Source organism: Mytilus galloprovincialis, chromosome 9, assembly GCF_965363235.1.
Source record: "Mytilus galloprovincialis chromosome 9, xbMytGall1.hap1.1, whole genome shotgun sequence".
Lineage (NCBI taxonomy): Eukaryota > Metazoa > Mollusca > Bivalvia > Mytilida > Mytilidae > Mytilus > Mytilus galloprovincialis.
The window spans coordinates 30,693,549-30,707,932 of NC_134846.1; the positions used below are offsets into that span (position 1 = coordinate 30,693,549).

At 32.4% G+C, this 14,384-nt stretch overlaps 1 protein-coding gene across 1 annotated transcript in view; it reads left to right on the top strand.

Annotated features, from left to right (window-relative positions):
* LOC143044791 (TATA-binding protein-associated factor 172-like) overlaps positions 1 to 14,384 on the top strand; it is an 87,685-nt gene that overhangs the window by 14,034 nt on the left and 59,267 nt on the right. Inside the window, exons 11-20 of the mRNA XM_076216956.1 lie at positions 659 to 799; positions 1,545 to 1,672; positions 2,514 to 2,637; positions 3,965 to 4,222; positions 8,769 to 8,926; positions 9,643 to 9,817; positions 10,825 to 10,994; positions 12,067 to 12,231; positions 13,549 to 13,666; positions 14,150 to 14,303. Of these exons, the coding sequence (XP_076073071.1) occupies positions 659 to 799; positions 1,545 to 1,672; positions 2,514 to 2,637; positions 3,965 to 4,222; positions 8,769 to 8,926; positions 9,643 to 9,817; positions 10,825 to 10,994; positions 12,067 to 12,231; positions 13,549 to 13,666; positions 14,150 to 14,303 (1,591 nt within the window). The remainder of the gene's footprint in view (positions 1 to 658; positions 800 to 1,544; positions 1,673 to 2,513; positions 2,638 to 3,964; positions 4,223 to 8,768; positions 8,927 to 9,642; positions 9,818 to 10,824; positions 10,995 to 12,066; positions 12,232 to 13,548; positions 13,667 to 14,149; positions 14,304 to 14,384) is intronic.

Genomic DNA, 14,384 nt, shown 5'->3' on the forward strand with positions numbered 1-14,384 from the left:
TGCTGACCCCAATTTCACGGTCCACTGAACATAGAAAACGATAGTGCGAGTGGGGCATCCGTGTACTGGGGACACATTCTTGTTAAGCCAAGAAATATGTAATTATATATGTATACAATATTCATAATAAATATAGCTTTCATTGTAAAAATGAGTAAAAGGTACCATGGCAACAAAAACCATCAGATGACATAAAAAGAAAACACCATTTCAACAAAAATGTGGAACAGACAAACAACAATCCTTTAAACATTAAAGTTTAATAGCATGAATGTCACTTACAGAATCCTTTAAACATGTGGATGATCTTTGGGGCTTATGAAACCCTGTTGTTCCTCTTCTCGTGACAGTTATAGAATATAAATTTAAGGGGGTAGACCTTGGTTCAGGGAGATAACTCTTTAAATCACTCTTGCGTTTGTAAAAGTCAAGTTTCCTCAATGTATTTTAAGCAATTACCAGCAACAGATTGGGAACAGTCTATGTATCCTAGAAGCTTAGAATATATTTATGAAAATGGTTGACACAAACATACTGATGATTTTAAGAGTTATTTCCCTTAACCTAGGTCTACCCCTTTAAGTGAATGTTGAAAAAATCTTCATAGTTTCATGTTGATTGTGTATATCAGCTATTTGTATAGACGTTTTATATTTAGGATATGACTGAAATATTATTGCCATCCATTTTGCCTTCCTTGTTCTGTGGCATCCAGGATATAAGTGATGATGTCAGAGCTGTGGCAGCTGCTGCTTTGGTACCAGTGGCAAACAGTCTCATTACTCTTATGCCATTACAGGTAACTGATTGTGTTATTTGAAATAAAATATAAAAGAGTTCATGCACTCAAATAAAGCATCTCTGTAGATTGACCTTTGGTTATGAATTCTCACATGCAAAGGAAAGAAATGCATAAATTACACCATATACCAGGTGAGGTATTTGCCAAATTATAGAATATTAAACATATAAAAAAGATGTTGTGTGATTGCCAGTAAGACAACTCTTCACAATTCAAGTAGACCAGGTAACACGGAAATTAATAATTATATGTCTGACACCGTACTACCTTCAACAATTATCAAAGCCATATTTTTGTGTTGGTATAGCTATTCTGTTTAATATTCAGTTGTTAAAATACTCCTTTTGCTGTTAATGCTTTTCAATTTCTATTAAGGTGGAGGTAACTTTGTTATATTGTTCAAACTATCATTAATGTAGGACATGGCTTTAAGGAGAATGCAATTTCTTTAACGAAAATCATGAGAAGTGGTGGTATATTTACATACATTAAATCTTTTGTAACTACAAATCTAAAATATAAAATTTATTAGTCTTAAGATATTTAGTATGTAGTTGTACCACCATTGTTAAATATCATATCCAAAGAAATTAATTGGCCCTGCATCATCATGTGTATTGTTTTAGAAATAATTCATGGAAGCCATAGATTTGTTGGAAATTTACATGTGGCATAGGCTGTTTTTATCCTGAACATTAGCAAAAGAAGCACGTTATGTAAGAATTTTCTTTTTAAATTGCAGGTGCCATTAATAGTCTCATGTTTGTGGGAGACATTACTTGACCTGGATGACCTAACATCATCAACCAATAGTATCATGACTTTGTTATCAACAATGTTGTCACATCCTCAATCATCTATACTCAACTGGTAAATGATCTCGTTATTTTTATATTCAAGAAACTTGTAAATATTGGGGATTTATTTATTTTTATTGTTAAATGAAAACAATAATTTTTGTTAATATTTGATTTCATTTTCTTTAGAAAACACTGCATACAATAGAAAAAGAAAGAAGATGTGGTATGATTGCCAATGAGATAACTCTCCACATGAGACCAAAATGACACAAAAATTAACAATTTTAGATAACCATACAGTCTTCATCAATGAGCAAAGCCCATACTGCATAGTCAGCTGTTAAAGGTCTCGAATGTAAAACAATTCAAATGTAAATACCAAAGCCGTATAAAAGTTGATGTACTAAATGATAAATCAAAATTGTTACAGCAACAAACGACAACAACTGAATTACACGCTTCTGACATAAGACAGGCAAATACAGAATTTGGCGAGGATAAACAAGTTAGGGGGTGCTCAAACCTCCCTCTAACCCGGGACAGTGTTGTATCAGTACATACAAGCCTATCAATTTGTGATTCACATGAGAGAACAAAATCTATGAAATCCCAAGAATAATGAAGAATCAACATAAAAGAACAATATAATTTCAATAAAAGAAAATAAAAACCCAGAATTTGAAGTAATTTTCTGGCATTGTGTAGATACATATTTGAAAGTTTTGCACAATTTGAAAACTATGGCCAGTTCTTTTAAAAGAACATGCCAAGTTATTTAAAGTTTCAAAATGCTAGTTTAAAATCTTAATGAAACCATAATATCATGTGTAATGTATTAGATTTGAAAAAAGACATATAAAGTTTTGAATCAGAATTATTTTTTAAAATGTTTGAATTTTACTGATTTACAGGCTAACAACCCCACTTACAGAATTGGTACCTAGATTATGGCCATTTCTTAGACACAACATAGCTTCGGTCAGAAAGTCAGCTTTAGAAACATTTTATACATTATTAACTGTTGAAACCCCACAGGTAAGTTTATTTAACAAAACAATCTGATTGCAAAATTAAATCAAAATGTTTCTATCTTCATGATCTTAGTGCAATGGTAAAGTGCTATTGAAATGACAGTTAAATAGAATATGTTTATAGAGTGTTCATTGCTCAACACACTAAAAATGTAGTTTCTTGTTTACTATTAGCTAACTTTTTCATTATTTGACACATTTTTATTACCACACCTTTGAAGCAGTACTTTATTAATCAATTCAATTTTTAAATTATTAAGGAGTATAATTATAATTTGAGTTTATATGACAATAAATAGTTTAATTAAAATGCATATAACTGTTGAACTATAACTGTCAATGCCCCGAAGATCATACATGACTTGCATCTTACAAATACAAATTATTTAATATACATAAAAAAAAGTGATTCTTTTTTATTATTATTATTCAGAAACAACAAAAATCTCAATTTTTCAGATTACCAAGGGACATAACTCTTGAATGGTAAATGAAGAAAAAAACATCTAAAGAAAAATTTTGTCTATTCTATTGTCCTTCATATTGTGTTAAAATTTTAAAAAAGGAGTAGGTTCAGTAAGACCCCTTTTTGGCCCCCAAAATAAAGCAGTTTTACAAAATTGTGAAAATGTAATCATTGAGCTATTTATTGGAAAGTAGAAAGCTTCTGCTACATAAATATGGGCTGTTTTTGACAATACAATGCACATATATCAGGTACTAACATCCTTAAGTTATGCTAAATTACTGAAATCTCCTTAATTTTAGCATTTTAGTTAAATTTTAGGCGGTTTCCGTCTTATATGAAAGTGGCCGCATTCGTGTTCATTTATAATATTGATGATAATACATAATATATATAAAGATTGAGGATGAACATGGATGCGGCCACTTTCATTTTTGACAAAAACCATCTGAAAAGTGGCGATTTTTGGCATATTTGATAGATTTGTCATATTTAAGATTGCATCGGAGCGCTTTACATGACTTAATCAGTTAAAATCTTTCACATAAACTAATTGAATCAATTGAAATAGACACTTTAAAAGTGTTTAAAAAGTGTCTAACATCTTTCGTTAGATAAACTTGAAAATTGAGGCCAAAATCGACCCTTACCAGACCTACTCCTTTGGTCTTGCTGTAATTTATCATGCTGTAAACCAAAAGTTAATCAAATTGTTAGACAATATAACCTCCACCTCTTTAAGAATTTAACAAAATGGCATGACCCATAGAATACAGGTCAATTTTGATTGAGACATTTTGAAATTTAACATTCAGGTCTTTTAAGTGTGCCACAAATTTGACTTATTTTACCCTCCCTTTTTCAGCATCCAATATCAGCATGGCTACCATTTATTTTAAGTGATGCCCTTCGGCACATTTATCAGAGAAGCCTCCTGGAAGAGAATTCAGATGTTTTATCTGTTGTAATAAAAGTATGGTCCAAGCTACTGCTGAAGGTCCCCCTGGAACATTTGTTATCACAGGCCACACCCTGGTTAGGAGTCTGGTTGTCTCAGTGTATGCAGCCTTCTAACATCCCTTTTGATCCAGTTTACATGCTGTCTGCTAAACATCGTGTTAGGGTAAGAAATGTTTTGATATGATGTCTGCAGAATGAAGCTGACATGTAATAAAGTTCAGAGACTGGTTCTAAAAATATACCTGTAAAATTGAAAATTGTTTGTATGAAATTGCTGATGTTTGGTGCACTGTATCACTGATCTAGGTATTGGTTAAAAAAAGCCCTGTATATTCTATACTTTTTAGCTCACCATTCCGGAGGAACTGTGAGCTTTAGTCATCACTTGGCGTCCGTCGTTGTCGTCCGTCTGGTGTTAACTATTTAAAAAGTCTTCTTCTCTGAAACTACTGAACCAATTCCAACTAAACATAAGCTGAATGATCCTTAGGGTATCTAGAATCAAGTTTGTGTTTTATTTTCTGTTTTGTCAAAAAACATGGTCACCATGGCTAAAAATAGAACATAGGGGTAAAATGCAGTTTTTATGCGACCGCAAAAATTGAAAATTTTTTGGTCGTATATTGGTATCACGTTGGCATCGTCGTCGTCGTTGTCGTCCGAATACTTTTAGTTTTCGCACTCTAACTTTAGTAAAAGTGAATAGAATTCTATGAAAAAAAGGCCCAAATAAGCATTATTCTTATTTTTTGCACAATAACTTTAGAATAAATTAATAGAAATCAATGAAATTTAAACACAAGGTTTATGACCACAAAAGGAAGGTTGGGATTGATTTTGGGAGTTGGGAGTTGAGGTCCCAACAGTTTAGGAATAAGGGGCCAAATTTTTGGCCCATATAAGCATTATTCTTGGTTTTCGCACCATAACTTTAGTATAAGTAAATAGAAATCTATGAAATTTAAACACAAGGTTTATGCCTATAAAAGGAAGGTTGGGTTTGATTTTGGGAGTTTTGGTCCCAACAGTTTAGGAAAAAAGGGGCCCAAAGTGTCCAAAATTGAACTTTGTTTGATTTCCTTAAAAATTGAATAATTGGGGTTCTTTGATATGCCGAATCTAACTGTGTATGTAGATTCTTAATTGTTGGTCCTGTTTTCAAATTGGTCTACATTAAGGTCCAAAGGGTCCAAAATTAAACTAAGTTTGATTTTAACAAAAAATGAATCCTTTGGGTTCTTTGATATGCTGAATCTAAAAATGTACTTAGATTTTTTATTATTGGCCCAGTTTTCAAGTTGGTCCAAATTGGGGTCCAAAATTAAACTGTTTTATTTCATCAAAAATTGAATAATTGGGGTTCTTTGAAATGCTAAATCTGACTGTGTATGTAGATTCTTAATTTTTGGTCCCGTTTTCAAATTAGTCTACATTAAAGTCCAAAGGGTCCAAAATTAAACTAAATTTGATTTTAACAAAAATTGAATTCTTGGGCTTTTTTGATATGCTGAATCTAAACATGTACTTAGATTTTTGAATGTGGGCCCAGTTTTAAAGTTGGTTCAAATCAGGATCCAAAATTATTATATTAAGTATTGAGCAATAGCAAGAAATTTTCAATTGCACAGTATTCAGCAATAGCAAGAGATCTTCAATTGCACAGTATTGTGCAATAGCAAGAAATTTTCAATTGCACAGTATTGCGCAATAGCAAGAAATCTTCAATTGCACGGTATTGTGCAATAGCAAATATTTTCAATTGGAGTTATCTTTCTTTGTTCAGAATAGTAGTTGAATCAACTTAAATCATTGTTTTATACAATATACAATGTATATATATTCACTTTTACTACCAACTGATAAATTAAAACAATCTTTACCATTCAGTGATAACAAGCACTTTATTTTACATTTTAATATTTTATGATGTATTTAAATGAGTAGTTATTGTTGCAAATAAAATTGAGAATGGAATAGAAATTTGAATTGAGATCAGTTTTGGAAAAAGGGAAAGAGGATGTGAAAAAAAATGGGGGGGGGGGGGGTTAAATTTTTCTCATTTCAGATTTCATAAATAAAAAGAAAATTTCTTCAAACATTTTTTTTGAGAGGATTAATATTCAACAGCATAGTGAATTGCTCAAAGGCAAAAAAAAATATTTTAAGTTCATTAGACCACATTCATTCTGTGTCAGAAACCTATGCTGTGTCAACTATTTAATTTTAAATTTAAATAAGTTTGAAGAAGAAATCTTTAATTGATTTGTAAAATCTTGACATTTGTTTTGTGTAAAAAAAAACATATAATGTCAAAAATTTGATCACAATCCAAATTCAGAGCTGTATCAAGCTTGAATGTTTTGTCCATACTTGCCCCAACTGTTCAGGGTTCGACCTCTGCGGTCGTATAAAGCTGTGCCTTGCGGAGCACCTGGTTGGCTTATATCTCAAAAACCAAAGTGGTTAGAGCAAATCTGACATGGGTTAAAGTGTTTATAAGGTAATGTTCTATCAGCCCTAAAATTTTCTAAGAACCCATTGTTGGGTTGCTGCCACTAAATTGGTAATTTTCGGGAAATTTTGCAGTTTTTGGGATACGATTGCTTTCAAGCAATCTGTAGACTTATACCAGTGGCTCAGGACAATGCCCTCACGTCAATCATTTTATTCTAAACATTAAGGACCATCTCAGATTGTTATGATCGTCTTGGTTTAAAAGGTAAAAACAAACAAAGGTATTGAACTCAAACAACTTTCCTATATTGTTCTTTTCATAACCTTCATGTTTAATATTTCCCTGGACTTATATGCGTCTTTTTAACAACACAGAAAATCAGAATTAAGCAGTATTTATATTTAGTGTTTTTATAAATTTATAAACACGTCAGAGGGAATTCCCCAGTTAAAAATGTGAGAGTTCTCTGAATTCCGATAAATCTATTTCTGTCATATAAGAACTGAAGTGGGGTTTTACTTATATGCCACCGTTATTAAACTGATATTTGATATTGTACTTCCATAAAAAAAAAGAGAGAACCATTTAGGTTTAATATTATACGTTCTTACTACAGGGTTTGTTTAGGTAATTATGCGCATGCGTATAGTTTTCTTAACTTCAAGGGGTACTAGGTTAAATGGTTGCTCTGGATTCCTCACTAAATTGATTAATTTATAACTCATGGGATCCTTTCTATGTATGTCTGCTATTGAGGTTTATTGTTGTTGCATAATTTTAAATCATATGCATCATTTAAATTAAAATAAATTTAGTCCACATCGTAAAGATTTACTTTAACACCCCTTTAGGCGAAATGGAGTCTTCCATATTACGTTTCGAGTGTCTCCCTTCCGGAAGTCACTTCCGTGAATTCTGAATAAACAACATGTTCAGAAAAATTAACTCGTTCTGTCGATAAACGTCGTATTATATTAAAAAACAATCCCAATTTATACCGAGGAATGTGTACGGAAAGGAGTCGTGATCACTGACCCAAAGGAAATTAAATATTTTAAAGAGTTAGGAATGGGGTTCCTCCTAGAATTAACGTAGGAAAATAGGTGATAAGATACGAAGTGAAAAATTATACTTCTCTCACTCTGAGTCTCAGTGACTGCTGTAGAAAGTAAACTTGGAATTGATAGTACAAAAATAAAACACAATAGGCCTAAGTACATTGTTCATACACTTTTAACCGGGATTGGCTATTTTGTAACTATTCAGATTACGTAAATTACATTTTACATTTGCAGTTGAATTAGTTTTGAAAATAATATTATCCAGCTACATCATGTACATGTATACATGTGTCAATGAAAACAATGGCAATCGTATCCCTCAGAGCAATCTGCTCTTTGATTGGTTATTATCTTGAATACTATTAATGATAAAGATAAAGTGTAAACAGCAAATATGTTCAGCAAAGTAAGATCTACAAACAAGTTGTATACAACCAAAATTGTCAACTGACCCCTCAAAGAGTTATTGACCTTTAAGGACAATTTTACACAATTTGTTTATCATGTTTTCTAACTTTAAAAAATCTTCTTTTCTGAAACCACTGAACCTATTCCAACTAAACTTAAGCTGAATGATCCTTAGGGTTTCTAGAATAATTTTTTTTTTTTTTTCTGTTTGTCAAAAAACATGGCTGCCATGGCTAAAAATAGAACATAGGGGTAAAATGCAGTTTTTAGCTTATATTTCAAAAACCAAAGCAGTTAGAGCTATTCTGACATGGGGTTAAAGTGTTTATAAGGTAAAGTTCTATCAGCACTGAAATTTACAGATGAATCTAATAACCCATAGTTGGGTTGCTGCAACTAAATTGGTAATTTTAAGGAACTTTGCAATTTTTGGTTATTCTCTTGAATAGTATTAATGATACAGATTAGCTGTAAAAAGATAAATGCCAAAAAATCAAGGTGAGTGATTCAGACTCTTGAGAGCCTCTTGTTTGATGTTAATCTAGTCTTAAAATATAATGCAACCCATGTCTAAAACATTATCAAATTATAAGCCTGGTACCTTTGATAACTGATACACCTTATTGTTATTTATCCACTATTTCTGGACATCACAAAGGTTACAGTAAAATTATAGCTTCACAATAGAAAATATCTGTTACGGTAACATTTTTTTGCAATAATAAAAATTTGCAATTATTTCCGAAATTAAAAGTATTTGAAAAAAAATTGGGTTTTTTTTTTAGCCTGAAGGAGCACGTAACCAGATGTGTCAGATCCCACAACAGTCTCCTATAGCTAGAACGGACATCAATAAAGATTATATAGCTGGAATGTTAACACTCAATGCCTCAGTTATAGAAAGAGATACGGCTGTACTGAAGGCCAGAATGACATCAGCTAAGTAAGGTTAAAATGTCAATCAATTATTGAATTGGCTAATTAGTCCAGTGCAATGCCCACCTTCTATTTGGGCAGCAGACCAATTCAAACCAAAAAAAAATTGATATATCTTGAATATTTAGCTTTTCTGCTAAGCACATGGTATTCAACAGACAGCACAGATACTATTCTGCTTAGAGTAAGACCAATATAATAGAAAAACAAAGGATATAGGGTATAAAAAAGAAGATGTGGTATGATTGCCAATGAGACAACTATCCACAAAAGACCAAAATGAAACAGACATTACAAACTATAGGTCACCGTACGGCCTTCAACAATGAGCAAAGCCCATACCGCATAGGTATCCATCCATGACATAAAATCATTACATGCACAATAAAAAAATACACAAAAAGCAAAAGAACAGAGCTTTTATTGCTGTTCTTCATCTCAAAGTCACAATGAGGCCTTCAGCATGGAGCAAAAAAACTCTGACCACTGGCTAAAGCAGAATTCTTTGCAAATACACAAAAAAAAGAAGATTTATATTAACAATAACATGTTGAGAATGGAAATGGGGAATATGTACATGTCAAAGAGACAACAACCCTACCCAAGAGTAGAAAACAGTCTAAGGCCACCAATGGGTCTTCAACACCTATACCCATGTCATAGTCTACATGTATGTTGGTATCCCATAAATACTAATTTATCTACTGTATTCCTTCTTTACAGATTACTGGGTATGCTTTGTGATTTTATAACCAGAGATGTACCAGACTTTCCTTCAGGACCTGAGAAACCTGTGGACTCTATTGCCAAACTGTTTATATTTCATCTGAATAACAAGTCAGCAGTCCAAAGATTTGTCATAGGCCAGGTTACATATGAATGGGCCAATGCCAGTCAGGTAAGGGATTGTATGACTCTTTTTTTTTCTTTTTTCTGTATGAATTAAGCATATTACACATCCTATTTAAGCAGGGTTTCAGCTAGGATTTTGATGGCTTTAGTCACTTTTGCGTGAGATGAAAATCAACCTTATGTTGTTGGATAATAGCAAGGGATTGAGATAATTGTATTTGAAGTTTTACGGAAGTCCTTTATTAAATTTTACTGTTTACTGTTGCATATTTAGTTGACTTGTCAATGCGTAGAGGAATGTGACTTTTTTTCTTATTATTGGATGGCTTGTTTTGCTACAGACAAGAACAGGCAGATGGAGATGTTTTATGTTAGAATATATAAAAAACCAATGTAAACCACGAAATAAGATGATTCACAAAGTTCAATTTTGGTATATACTTGTCTGCAAACTTGGCAAAAACCAAGAAATTAAATATCAACACATAATTTTAACATATTTCATTTAACACAGCTCGGTGTGTTTGTATTTATTTCTTCTGAAAATAGGTGCACTCGTTTGGTTATATTAAGTGGAAAATATCTTGATTCGATTCTTAAAATTTATATGTAATTTATTTTATATCTTCATGCTAACATAATAATTGGTTAAAGTCAGATATATGAAATTTTCATTCATGTGTATAATTATGTACATATTGGAGAAGACGTTACTAAGTTAAAAAAACTTGTGTCTAATCCATTTGTCATTTTTTTTAACAATAAAATATTTTTAAAGAGGGGGGGAAATCCCAGGCTTAAAAACACAAAATACCAAGGTCCCTAATATAAATAAATTTTAATCCCAAAATTCGAAAAAAAGAATTCCCGGATCCCTAAATCCTGAGCTTATAACACCCGATCCCGGTCCTATCCCCCTTCTTTAAACTAACACATTATTTTCTCAATCCAGGAAAAAAGTATGTATAAAAAATAACAAGTAACAGTATTCTTCACTTGAAAAGAAGCATTGTTTGTGAACTGTATCCATGGTAATTTGAATTTGTATTTCAGAACTGTACCTGTCCTGAAAGTGTGACATCCAAGTTAATGGAATGTTTATGTGAAGCACTGTATTATGATGAGATAGCAGTCTCCTTCACACACATGCAATCTGACTGTAAAGATTTTATATCAGCTCTCAAACAACAAGGTGTAGATTTAGATGTGTATTATCCCCCTGGGTAAGTGTAAAAAGTTAAATCACAAAAATAATGAACTCCAATGAAAATCCAAAAAGCATAAAATGTATTAGCATTCCACATTGCAGTTTGATTCAACTGACATTTTAATTGAGAGGAACATGAAACAGTATTGGATTTTTTATGTTAATTGGAAACTTTTTGTTGGAGGAATTTATTACCCAGACAATTGTATGTCTGGTTTGTTATCCAAAAGTTACATACTCTTGATACTACAGAAGCCCTAAACATATGTCCCGTCGCTAGACACCAAACCTGGGAGGCGTGGTTGCTTATAGCTGTCTTACTGCAGGATTTCATCTAGGATGGATGGCCTGGGAACACATATTGTCTTCTGTATTATCAAGTATACTGTACATCCAGCTTGACCAGTGGTTAAATATTTGTTATTGTAATTTGAATAATTATGTCTGAAGAAGTGCCTTGTATAGAAAAAAGGGCAAATAAATTGCAGAAACAAAGACAATTTAGAAATTAGCTTGTCTAATCTGATAAATCTTGTTCATTATGAATCATTTATTTTTATTTTCATTTTTACAGTAATACTATTATTAAAAAAAGTTACAATTGCTGTTAACTGGCAAGGGAGACAATAATGATCATACCACTCAGGGGAGATATCACTTTAGTTAGTCTATTAAAGGGAGACAATAATATAATAATAATTACACTCAGGGGTGATACCACTGTAATTTGTCTTGGTTTGATTTTGAAAACACCAACTTCGACTAAATTAATCCTTTAATGTTTACATCTTAAAGAAATTGAAACAGTTGAAACAATTATTTGCCATGTGTGTAGTAAATTGTAATATAATTATACCAAGAACTACAATATTTTTTTGACAGAAAAGCATATTAAAGCATTGCCAAAAACCTGACAAAAGATGGATGTACTCATATATGAGATAATATGAAAATAAAGGGATATTACAATATAAAAATGTAGGGGTTGAGGGTTGGAAAGTACTGTATACTAGTATGATAAAACATTGATGATGTGGCTAAATTAGTTTTCACACTATATTTTTATTTTAATTCATATAACTTTTCAGTAACATATTAACAGTAGAACAGGCGACTGCCCTAACAACCTCAGTATATGAAGAGATTAAGGCCAATCTCCGTCCAAAGGTTCTTCAGACTTTTGAGGACAGAAGAAAACAGTTGCAGAAAATGGTCGAGCAGACAACCAAAGAACTACAAACTCTTACCCTTAGGTTTGTTGTCTAGTAAACTTCATATATATTGCCATGTTAACCCTTTCCTCCATGTATTTTTTTTTTGAACATACTTGATTTGCATAGGATTTTTTCAATACAAAAAAAATCATCAGGTTTAAAGTATTAATGCATTGTGAAAAGGAATATTTCATCAATGAAATTCAAGTCAGATATTCTCATGAATATCCTTTTCATATTGGATACAATTATTTTAAAGTCTGATGCAGACACTTTGTAGTCAAAGCGTTTCAACTAAGGTACTACACAGGTGTCAAAAGGCGTCATTATGGAGGAAAGGGGGTGACGTCAAAAGGCGTCATTATGGAGTAAAGGGGGTGACGTCAAAAGGCGTCATTATGGAGTAAAGGGGGTGGCATCAAAAGGCGTCATTATGGAGGAAAGGAGGTGGCGTCAAAAGGCGTCATTATGGAGGAAAGGAGGTGGCGTCAAAAGGCGTCATTATGGAGGAAAGGAGGTGGCGTCAAAAGGCGTCATTATGGAGTAAAGGGGGTAGCATCAAAAGGCGTCATTATGGAGGAAAGGAGGTGGCGTCATTATGGAGGAAAGGAGGTGGCGTCAAAAGGCGTCATTATGGAGGATAGGAGGTGGCGTCAAAAGGCGTCATTATGGAGTAAAGGGGGTGGCATCAAAAGGCGTCATTATGGAGGAAAGGAGGTGGCGTCAAAAGGCGTCATTATGGAGTAAAGGGTTAAGAAAAGAGGCAGAATATACCAACATGACAGTCAAAAATCATACGTTGAAGAAATGTCAACTTCACCTTAACAAAAAATTAAGAACAATATTAAAAAAGAGGAGCGAAAGATACCAGAGGGACATTCAAACTCATAGATAAAAAAATAAACTGACATCACCATGGCTATAAAAGAAAAAAGACAAACATACCAATATAATTCACAAGACACAACATAGAAAACTAAACACAGAATGAGAAACATAAACCCAACGATGACAAAAGAGGAAAATCTTTCAAATTATACTGCTTACACTTTGTTAATCTGTCAGTGTTTCTTTCTATAGTCTTTGAAGTTTTGGTAGATTTTGCTCAGTAATTTCAAATCAGAGCTGTCTGAATTTTGCTGAGGGGATTACAAAAGTCCCCTTTTGTACAAAAATTCTTAGAAAGCAGTTTCTTATTAACTCAAATCATGCACAGTTACTTTTTGGCATTGACAGAAATAAATCATAAAATTATTAAATATAAAGTTTGAAGCAGTAAACTAGGTTTTAATTTAATATGTGTGTATGATGTCAAATAATTTAGGTAAATACTTTCCATGTTTATAAAACTTGCAGAGTGCAGTGTTCATTATCCAAAGCAGTTGTAGAATTGAACAATTTACCGGAAAAAATGAATCCAGTTGTACGGCCACTTATGGAATGTATGAAGAAAGAAGAAAATATTGATCTCCAGGTAATTAAGAAAATTTCCAGTGGCCATTTTTTTCTTATTTGTGATTTTTCACCTATTTTGTGTGATATACCATTCTAGTGGATTGTAATATAAGTAGCATGAAAGAGAGTAGGAATCTTTGGTGGCAGATATCAAACAGTCATTTTAAGCAATTTGGTTTAAATTTTATTGTGATTCTCATACGTCTCAAATTATTATCTGTGACTGTTATATTTGGAAAGAACTTTATGTGATTCGTCAAAATCAATCGATTGTTTTATTGTCATTTATCTAATTTACATTTTATCCTTAGGCACGCAAAATTATCATCAGCATCATTTGCCAATTTTTTTAACTATTATATCTCATGAGGGTTCCCCCATTAAGACCCTCATGAAAGTGAGACAACAATCAGTTAATATGTTTCATCTTTTGATCAAACTAAAAGGATCAATTTACATAAATCATTCATTGAAATCTATTTACATGTTATTTTTATTTTAGTTTGAGGCAGCTGAAAGTCTTTGTCATTTGATTAAGAAATGTCTGTCACGAAATCCCAACCCCAGTGTCAAGGTGGTGAAGAATCTACATGGATTCCTGTGCTGTGATCCAACGTTCACTCCTCTGGTTGAAAATCCCCAGGCTGATATCTCAGGTATATATATCAGATATGTTATAGTGTGTCTTTCTATGTTGTGATGTTACACTATTGTTTCAGATAAGGTAGAAGGTTGGT